This window comes from Rosa rugosa, chromosome 4, assembly GCF_958449725.1.
Source record: "Rosa rugosa chromosome 4, drRosRugo1.1, whole genome shotgun sequence".
Taxonomy (NCBI): Eukaryota; Viridiplantae; Streptophyta; class Magnoliopsida; order Rosales; family Rosaceae; genus Rosa; species Rosa rugosa.
In genome coordinates this window covers 19,947,747-19,958,888 of record NC_084823.1, presented here as the reverse complement: position 1 = coordinate 19,958,888, position 11,142 = coordinate 19,947,747, and the positions used below count along the sequence as shown (strand labels likewise).

At 44.3% G+C, this 11,142-nt stretch overlaps 1 protein-coding gene across 1 annotated transcript; it reads right to left on the bottom strand.

The window, feature by feature from the left end:
• Nucleotides 1-1,112: 1,112 nt before the first annotated feature.
• LOC133706405 (multiple organellar RNA editing factor 2, chloroplastic-like) lies at nucleotides 1,113-3,726 on the bottom strand. The gene is made up of 4 exons (XM_062131936.1): nucleotides 3,251-3,726; nucleotides 2,975-3,072; nucleotides 2,798-2,863; nucleotides 1,113-1,521 (listed from the first exon to the last, which is right to left on the bottom strand). Exons 1-4 carry the CDS (start codon nucleotides 3,673-3,675, stop codon nucleotides 1,379-1,381), a joined length of 732 nt encoding a protein of 243 aa, XP_061987920.1. The 5' UTR covers nucleotides 3,676-3,726; the 3' UTR covers nucleotides 1,113-1,378.
• Nucleotides 3,727-11,142: the final 7,416 nt, after the last annotated feature.

The following is an 11,142-nucleotide window of genomic DNA, read 5'->3' as shown; positions in this document are numbered from 1 at the left end:
CTTGAAGGTTAGAAAAGATCTCCCTCATACATATTTCAAAGATTCTCTTCTTAGTTTTTCTTGCTTAATTCGGAAGGTACAACCTTTGGTCAATTGGAATTTATTAAAATACATGACTTAGCCTCGTAACATTTTCATATAATTAATGTTCCTTTGCCTATCAAATTTGCAAGTAACAAGCAAATCAATAGTGATACACCCCAACAGTGGTGAGACCTATGATGGTCAGAGCAAGCAATGGGTGGTAATTGAATCTCCTTCTATATAAATGCACAGTGCTTGTTGCCCTACTTTTTCAGCTACAGCATCCGGATTTAGATCATTTGAGTCATGGTATAATTCACAAAGTAATGCTCTTTTTGTTGGATATAATGTCATATTACCAAATGGTGAATCTTGTACCATTTGTTGGTAAAAATATGAAACTGATCTTCCTTATAACATATTCCATGAATGATGAAAATGTTGAATTAATAACATGTTCGTAAAAAAGTCTCGACTGCCTGTGCTTTCCTTTGCAGCCACCGGGTGGGCGGGTTAGAGTTTACGGACATTGTCATACACCAGTGGTGTGAGGCTGGGGCTTCCCTGTTTGGAGGCTGCTCCAGAACAACTCCAAACACCATCAGGGCAATATGCCAATATCCAATGCTCTTTCTAACAAGTCTTAAGCAGTTTACGACACTTGGTTGAATCCCGAAACTGAGATGTAAGTAGTTGTAATCTGATGCTAAGAATAAGGGCATGTGTCAATTTCATTTAAACCCGGAGGAAGTAGCGAAACTGCTTCTGCTGTATGGTGACTGGTAAGGTTGTTTCAGATCGAATAACAGATAACAGTGCTTACTACCTGTTGTCTCCAGACATCCCATCTTAGACAAACACTTCGTTTGTGACCTACAGAAACAGGAAACATGACAGAATCCCAGTGAAACTGTTTATGCTTTTATTCAAGTTTTCTAGTTCGACATGCAGTTTATGCCTTTTCTAGACATCTCTTTACCAACCAGAAGATGAGAAACATTTACCCACTTTCTAATCCATGAAACAAAAACCGTAAACTAAGCATCCCAGATCTCCCAGCAAGTCAAATTTAGAACAGACGTTAAATGGGTCTAGAAATGAAATACAGAAATAGTAACAATTTAAACGTGGCATATTGACACAATATAAGTCATTTTTATGGTGAGTCTCATAATAATTAAAATTATCACAAATTATGCTGAACTCTTACAAAAGCACGAGTTATCTAGTTGCTTCTAGGCTTTCAGTCTCATCACAGCGGAGAATGATGATCAAATTTCATATCTACTTAGAAGTACTATCAAGCAACCAGTAGCACAACCATGACTCAAACGGAGCTAGCCCGCCATTTATTTTACCGCACATTTTCCCTTCTACGCACATATCGGGTTCTGTCATTGTATCGAGGTCTGTCCTGAGCTCTTGAGGGCTGTGGCTCCACCCTCCTCTGCCTTTCAGGAGACCTTTGAACAATTTCTCCGTTGACAAACAACTCAGCTGCATTGAGAAAGTAACAGCTTTTGAGTTCCAAGAACAATTTACATTTTAAAAATTTGAAGCTAATTGACAATAATCTGTGATGGTACATGTATTGACTCAAATCATTCTGAAAATCCACCCATACAAGCAACCAAATAAGGATGCCATAATGTAGACGAACCAACAGTGACAAAAAATAACATTTAGTCAAATTTTCAAAAACTGTCTGCAAATGTGCATGCACCACACTTATAATTTAACAAAACATTTAATCTCCATTGATCTGCATCTCCATGTAGTATGAAACACATGGCATTCAACAGAGACCTATGTTGTATGATACTTGTAAGGCCTATTTAACTTCTCCAAGATCCACTAGGAATTACAACAATTAAGAACACAATACTCTGACATTCTGGTGAATGCATTCTTATCATAAAAGATGTCATATTTTTCTATCATTGAATTGGATATATTATTTGACAAAATGTTTCATCTCCACTGATCTGCATCTCCATGAAGTATACGAAGCACAGAACAGTCTAGAGAGACATTTGATGTAAGTCCATTAGCATTCGAAGATAAATAATGCTTGTTAGGCCTGTTCAACTTCTCCAAGATGGACTACAAATCATAAAAGTCAATTCAAACCAACCATTTTTCTATCATTCAATTGGATATATTATTTGACAAAATGTTTCATCTCCACTGATCTGCATCTCCATGAAGCATAAGAAGCACAGAACAGTCTAGAGAGACATTTGATGTAAGTCCATTAGCATTCGAAGATAAATAATGCTTGTTAGGCCCGTTCAACTTCTCCAAGATGGACTACAAATTATAAAAGTCAATTCAAACCAACCATTTTTCTATCATTCAACTAGATATATTATTTGACAAAATGTTTCATCTCCACTGATCTGCATCTCCATGAAGTATACGAAGCACAGAACAGTCTAGAGAGACATTTGATGCAAGTCCATTAGCATTCAAAGCTAAATAATGCCTGTTAGGCCCGTTCAGCTTCGCCAAGATGGACTACAAATTATAAAAGTAAACTCAAACCAACCAGACAGTACTCTTTATATTTGATGCACCATCAGGAAAAACAAATATATGCACATGAATGAAAACCTTTAACAGGTAAGTCAATCTTATCAAACAACAGATAGATGAATAACTTGCAACTCTCTCTTATAAATCAAATAATAAACAAAAACTCAACAAGACCCCAAATTTCTTCAAGCAACTTGCTATCAAATTAAGGTCAATCATTTTATAATCAAGAACTTACCCCCATAGTCTTGATTCTCAGCATCAACATACGAATCCGGAAGCACAAAAAGAACTCCGGGCAAACCTGATAACAAGATAAAGTCAGTGACACATAGACAAACACACATATGCAGCACTCAAAAAGCCACTCCAGATACCGGAACTTGAAACATTCCGGCAATTTAACAACACAAACCTTCAAGCTTGTTGGCGGTCTCTTCATCAATGTTAACGCCGAAGCCAAAATACCTCTCGCATGACACATTGTAGATCTTCTTCTTCGCTTCTTCCTCACTGTCACACCATAAGAACAACAACAATAAAAACCCGAAAATACGATATCAAAGATCACACATTTCATCTACTAAACTCTGCTGATTCTCCAAATCTAACAAGCCCCTAAATCCAATTGCTATTAATTTCCAACAAGCCCTAAATGCTATTGATTTCACAAAATCGAAGCAGCGATTACCTCCCGAGGACTTTAGCGGCTGTCTGAACATAGCAATCGATCATCTGTTGCTTCGTGGCTCCTTCGCCGCCGGGCTTGTCCATGACGATGAGGAAGTGCTCGTAGTCGCAGCCGGGGAAGAGCGGGGCCATCTCGGTCGGCGGGCGCTCGCTGAAGTTCGAACCGGAGTTAAGGGGGGAGTACGACCCGCCGGAGCGGTTGACGCGGCAGCGAATAGAAGTGAAACGCGTGGCGGGGAAGGGACGGACGGCGTGGGAGAGCGGGGCGAGAGATCGACGGCCGAGGATGAGAGAGGGGACGGAGGGGGGTTGGGTGATTTTGGAGGTGGAGAGGAGGCGTTTGGGGATGAGGGAGGAGATTGTGGGGTGGCGACCGGTGGTGGCGGCGGCGGCCATGGCTATGGTTCGGACTAGGGTTTGAACCATTTTTGGGACTGCGGGAGTGAGAAATGAGGGTTTACGATTTTCTGATCAGGAAGAGATGAGGGTTTAGGATTTATCTAGATTTTGGGTTGGGCCTGTGGGCCTGAAAATTACTACATGGGGCTCCGAATATATATTTTTAATCTCACCTTATCATAATTCTCGCTCTCACGTTTTTTTGTCAAAACGCCATGTATAATAAATCTCTACATATTTGGGTCCTAACCCCTAACTATGCATATAGCAATTGAAGTCTAATCAATCTTTTTTACTCCATTTATTCCCTTGAAAAATGTCAGTAGGTTCTTTAAACCTCATTCCTTCATGAAGCTCTAGTGCTACTATGAAAAAACTATGGTACACATGCTACGTTCCCACCAGGCTCGGAAATTCTTCTAAGCAAAATGGCTTCAGTCGTCGGAAGAGTAGTGATGCTAATGCTGGTTTTGTTGTTCCTAACAACTACCTGTGATGCACTTGAGAGAAAATTTGTTGTACAGCTCATTCAAAAAGAAAACTATTACTTTCTCAAAAAAAAAAAAAAAAAACTATTACATAAAAAGTAAGATGCAAATTACCTCCAACAAAAGCTTAGAGCTCTGTCCAGGCCCGACCCTGAGAAATTCAAGGCCCGGGGCGAAGAATAAAATTGGGCCCTTTATATTAAAAAAAAAATCAAAAATTGGGCCATTTATATAAAATTACTTGATTTGCTCCATGATTAATGAGACTTGGGAGTTGTGAATTGAGAGGAAGAAGAGAATATTTAGAAGATGAAGAATCTGCGGAATAAAAAGTGTTAAAGAGTAACCGAGTAACCGGGCTAATCTCCCTTATTCTCTTTTATTGGCCCAATGTTGTATTCCGTCATTTTTGTCAAGTGGCAGCAGCTCCCATGTGAAGTTGTGAACTGCTCTTTTGTCTAGTTGCAGGGCCCCTATATGTTGCCACACGTGAATTGCCCAAGAATGGACATTCTCTTTTGTCTAGTTGCAGCAACTTTTTGAATTCCTGCTTTTTCTCTTAATTTGATTCCCAGCAGAAAGTGACTAAGAGAGATTTGAGTCCTGAGCTATCGCCCTGCCTGCCCTGGGCCAAGGCCGGGCCTGGCTCTGTCTCCAAAAGTTGTAGGACAAATAACTGACTCAAACGGTGTTTTTAGTTTCACTACAATTAGAGGTATGCAAATTCATTTGCCATAAGAGAAAGAACTTCTTTTTCTTCTACTGAACCAACAAAATTTTGGTGCCTCAATCTGGGATTCCCCTACAGGTAATATGTCCTTCCAACATAGCAACCACATAACTTATACATGGCCCCAGTGTTGGCACTACATGCACATAACACAAGGCTACACTCACTAGCTTCCCAACTTCCTCACTCCTCACTTGTCCCTCTAACCTCGGGTCTGCTAGTTCCATATACCCCTCTTCAGCTTTGGTATTTCTAATTAAATTAGAGGAAACTATATTGCTTGGAGTTCCAAACTGGTAGAAGAGAATGACGGTCTATTTACTAATGCAATATGGATTTTTTTTTTTTATTATTGCTTATCAGCTTAGCAATCCTAAAATCTGATATCTTAACTTGCAAATCATCATGTAGAAGAATGTTCTCCCGCCTTAATGTCACAGTAGATGATCTTGGGTCTGTAATCGCTGTGCAAGTAAGTAGGTCCACCTACCATTCCAAGTGCTTTTTCATAACTCTTCGGCCATTCTAATTACCAAAAAGAGCCTTCTTCAATGAACCTCTATTCATACACTCACAAACCGGAAAGCATTATTTCCCATGGATGTAGAAACCTCTCGAATTAAGCTATTTGACATGGTGGATGCTTCTGATTCTTGTTGTCTTGGTGCCAAATTTCATCTTCCCTCAGTCTTCCAAACTTGTGATCTTCTTCTGTTGATATCACTTATACCACATACCGCCAAGCATAAGCAACGACCTCTTAGGTGGGCCCCGCGACATGGCTAGTCCCGCCTACGACATACATCCGGTAGTCCGACACTCGAGCTACCTCGCTCTGGTGGATGTCAGCCGGTACCTTACTAGGAGGCCACCCTCCCATGCTCTTCAAGAGGCTTCAAGAGAAGCAATATATGTATTGTATCCCACATTGGAAATATAGAATAGAATGAGACTTCCTTTAGCTATAAGAGGAAGTCCTCCCCTTCTTAGAGAGAATGGATCCATGATCCCTATACTTGTATCACTATCAAAGGCTACTTGGCCTCACTACTAGTGGAATCTCCAAGTGGACGTAGCCTTGCCTCAAGGGCAAGGTGAACCACTATACATGCTTGTCTCTCTCTCTCTCTCCCCATCATGATCCACACTTAGTTCCCGTTCCGTATTCTCACACAGAAACATTAGCGCTAGAAGGAGGGTCCCTAGGTTTGGGTATGAACCTCCGACCTTGAGCAAGGGTCATGTACGGGAACCACCAATCATGTAGGGGCAAGACACCTCATACCTTGAGCTTCCGGGTACATGAGATTCCCTCACCTTCCCAAGCCTCCAAGAAGCCATCGGGTACCATGAGCTTCCGGGTACATGAGCTTCCCTCACCTTCCCAAGCCTCCAAGGAGCCATCGGGTACCATGAGCTTCCGGGTACATGAGCTTCCTCACCTTCCCAAGCCTCCAAGGAGCCATCGGGTACCATGAGATTCCCTCACCTTCCCAAGCCTCCAAGGAGCCATCGGGTACAATGAGCTTCCGGGTACATGAGCTTCCCTCACCTTCCCAAGCCTCCAAGGAGCCATCGGGTACCATGAGCTTCCGGGTACATGAGCTTCCCTCACCTTCCCAAGCCTCCAAGGAGCCATCGGGTACATAAGCTTTCGGGTACCATGAGCTTTCGGGTACATGAGCTTCCCTCACCTTCCCAAGCCTCCAAGAAGCCATCGGGTACCATGAGCTTCCCTCACCTTCCCAAGCCTCCAAGGAGCCATCGGGTACATGAGCTTCCCTCACCTTCCCAAGCCTCCAAGGAGCCATCTGGTACCATGAGCTTCCGGGTACATGAGCTTCCCTCACCTTCCCAAGCCTCCAAGAAGCCATCGGGTACCATGAGCTTCCAGGTACATGAGCTTCCCTCACCTTCCCAAGCCTCCAAGGAGCCATCAGGTACATGAGCTTCCGGGTACATGAGCTTCCCTCACCTTCCCAAGCCTCCAAGGAGCTATCGGGTACCATGAGCTTCCGGGTACATGAGCTTCCCTTACCTTTCCAAGCCTCCAAGGAGCCATCGGGTACCATGAGCTTCCCTCACCTTCCCAAGCCTCCAATGAGCCATCGGGTACATAAGCTTCCGGGTACCAAGAGCTTCCCTCACCTTCCCAAGCCTCCAAGAAGCCATCGGGTACCATGAGCTTCCGGGTACATGAGCTTCCCTCACCTTCCCAAGCTTCCAAGGAGCCATCGGGTACATGAGCTTCCGGGTACATGAGCTTCCCTCACCTTCCCAAGCCTCCAAGGAGCCATCGGGTACATAAGCTTCCGGGTACCATGAGCTTCCCTCACCTTCCCAAGCCTCTAAGAAGCTATCGGGTACCATGAGCTTCCGGGTACATGAGTTTCCTTCACCTTCTCAAGCCTCCAAGGAGCCATCGGGTACATGAGCTTCCCTCACCTTCCCAAACCTCCAATGAGCCATCGGGTACCATGAGCTTCCCTTACCTTCCCAAGCCTCCAAGGAGCCATCGGGTACCATGATCCTCCGGGTACATGATCCTTCCTCACCCAAGCCTCCGATGAGCCAGCGGGTACATGATCCTCCCTCACCCAAGAACTCCGATGAGCCAGCGGGTACATGAGCCTCCGGGTACCGCGAGTCAGCGAGTACATGCAAGACACCAAGCCTCCAATGAGCCTCCGGGTACATGATCATTCCTCACCCAAGCCTCCGATTAGCCAGCGGGTACATGATCCTTCCTCACCCAAGCCTTCGATTAGCCAGCGGGTACATGATCATTCCTCACCCAAGCCTCCGGGTAAATGATCATTCCTCACCCAAGCCTCCAATGATCCTCCGGGTATATGATCCTTCCTCACCCAAGCCTCCGGGTACATGATCCTTCCTCACCCAAGCCTCCGATTAGCAAGCGGGTACATGATCCTTTCTCACCCAAGCCTCCAATGAGCCTCCGGGTACATGATCCTTCCTCACCCAAGCCTCCGATGAGCCAGCGGGTACATGATCCTCCGGGTAGATGAGTCAGCGGGTACGCGCACACCCTTTACCCTCCACTCCCAAGCTTCACTCTTCTTCAGGCCTCCGAGGAGTCAGCGAGTACCACCAAGAATCATGCACGAGCACCACCAATTGACCCAACGGGGTTACGAGGCACAATCCCTCATCTACCCGGGGCCACGCCATCGGGTACCCCCAACGGGGTTACGAGGCAGAATCCATCATTCTACCTGGGGCCACGCCATCGGGTACCGAGTACCGGACGCCAAAGCCACTGGGCACCCCAACGGGATTACGAGGCTAATGCCATCATTCTATTCAGGGCCACGCCACCTGGTAAAGGAGGCCTACCGGCCCTCATTCAACCCCATTGGGTTAAGGAGGCTCAAGCCCTCATCTACCCCACCGAGTACACGAGGCTCAAACCCTCATTCACCTCAACGGGTACAAGAGGCCCGAAGCCTATCTACTCCACAGGGTGCTAAGGCCCAAGCCTATCTACCCCACCGGGTACACGAGGCCCACAGGCCCTCATAAATCCTCTACTCGAGCGAGGTATCCTAACAGGATCACTAGAGGGTAACTCCCTTACATAAGCCAAGGTCCAGTCCCTTGCATTATAATCATTGCCCCAAACGAGGTACCTCCAAGGGGTAAGCCAAGGTTCAATCCCTTGCTTTTGAGTCATCTCACCTCCCAAGCGTTCTCTACACTTGGGGGACTTATTCATACCACTTATCACAAGTGGAGGTATTTCCCGACCGGGACTATCATTGAGCTTCACGCTCATACTTTTCGTGCTACGGTCTATTAATGAAAATATTGAAATTTTTTCGCCTATTGTTGCTCGCAACAATTAAATTTCTTTTACATCCCATTGATAAGACCATGGGACAAAAATCACAAAATCTATCACCCGCTCAACACGAGCGAACTCAAGTCCAAACTTCGATTTTACTAACTACGTGACTTGGGGGACTCGGCGAGTAATAACACTCCTGATCCCAACACATATGTATCACGTGCATACAACATTACATATCATTATGTGTCATCGTGTTCATCACACAACTTTGCATCATATGCACTTTGTATGCTATCACAATTCACAACCACATACATTTTCGACTTATACATCATATGTCAACATTACATAATATGAGCATCCACACCATGTGTAACATGCATCTCACATAAACATTCATGCACCTCGATGCATTTGACTCAAATGTCACTTAGATTGCCCTAGCGCAATCAATATTCTTTGTGTGCACTCATCTTATTTTCAGGTACTAGCTTGATGAGCGCCCCGGGGCACCAACATACCCGTAGAGTCCCTTCTTACTTACGGAGTTGGGGGACTAGTATGGGTATGGCGTTCAACAAGGTCATCACTCATACTTGGCGGCATCATATTTAAACTCCCCAACCAAAAAGCGCCTCTTACTCGGGGACTTGTTGATATCACTTATACCACATACCGCCAAGCATAAGCAACGACCTCTTAGGTGGGCCCCGCGGTATGGCTAGTCCCGCCTACGACATGCATCCGGTAGTCTGACACCCGAGCTACCTCGCTATGGTGGAGGTCGGTCGGTACCTTACTAGGAGGCCACCCTCTCATGCTCTCCAAGAGGCTTCAAGAGAAGCAATATATGTATTGTATCCCACATTGGAAATATAGAATAGAATGGGACTTCCTTTAGCTATAAGAGGAAGTCCTCCCCTTCTTAGAGAGGATGGATCCATGATGCCTATACTTGTATCACTATCAAAGGCTACTTGGCCTCACTACTAGTGGAATCTCCAAGTGGACGTAGCCTTGCCTTAAGGGTAAGGTGAACCACTATACATGCTTGTCTCTCTCTCTCTCTCCCCATCATGATCCACACTTAGTTCCCGTTCCGTATTCTCACACAGAAACATCTTCAATGCCACTACAATATTGTTTGGTATAGTAACTTTATATATTGTACCAAATCCTTCGCTACCAATTTGGGTCTTAAAATTTTCTGTTGCAGCTACAAGCTCTTCATTATTAAATCTCCAAGGGAACACCGGGATAGAGATCATCTCCAGCTCTGCTGATAAGTGATGAGTGATGAAGATGATGAAAGAAGTAATTTGGACCCACTACTACACAAAGTGAATCAGACGACACATAACAGACGACATACGACATTTTGGTGTCGTCTGAGTTAGTCAGACGACATGTTAGTTATATTTGTCGTATGTTCTCAAACTCAGCCAACACATTGTAATCAATTGGAATTTGGTGAAATTGACAACTTTAGGACAACACTTACTAGGACATATATTGTCTGAGAAATCAGAAAAAACAAAAAAAATTTAATTTACATTTATTTTCTAGCCAAAACACAAATCCCTATCTGCTCAATTCCCTCCCTTAGTCGTATCAAAACAAAAAACTTCCCTCCTTAGTTGAAAAAAATTAGGTCATTCTCCCTCCCTTTCACTCTCACCATCTCACCAGCCTATCGAGAGTGAAATCGATACACTCTCGCTCTCACTCTCACTCTTAGTCCCAATCTCTCTCGCTCTCGCTCTCACCTCTCACTTTCGCTCTCACTCTCTCTCTCTCTCCGCCGGTCCAGCTCAAAGTGGCTACTTGGTCCTGTAGTTTACTCTCTCCGCCGCCTCAGCTCGAAGTCGCTGAACACTACAAAAAAGAATTGCCATCGCCGCCACCAAGATCTCTCTCACTATCGCCGCCGGTCTCGGGATCTCTCTCACTATCGCTGCCGGTGTCAGTGTCAAGAAATATAAAGAGCCTCCTTCTTCTATTGGAGATGCCTCCAATAGGGTTCGTTCTCTTCTCTCTCTCTTTCTGTTTATGCCCTGGGGCTATTGTTGGTTACTTTAATCAGCGATTGATAAGCTTCCTTCTGTGTTTGTACAGGATTCCATTGTTTTTCCAAATTAGGGATTTAGGTTTTCTTCTTTTTAATTCGATTACCTCAATTGGAGTAATTTGGGTTTTAATTGCCTTGTTACAACTGCGATTTGTATGTGGATGCTTGCTCTTTATCCGTGGTCTTTGTTTGAGTGCAAAAAATTGGTAGGTTGTCTCTCTATTCAGTACAAGACTGCATACTACCCTTTTTCTTTTCTGACTTCGTTTTTGGTTTTGTTGCGTCTTTGATTCTGGACAAAGTGTTTGATGTTTTTCTTTGGGATTTATTATGTTACTTGGATATTGAGAAAGAACCAGAATTTGTACACGATTGGAGTGGAGTAGAGAAATTTGGC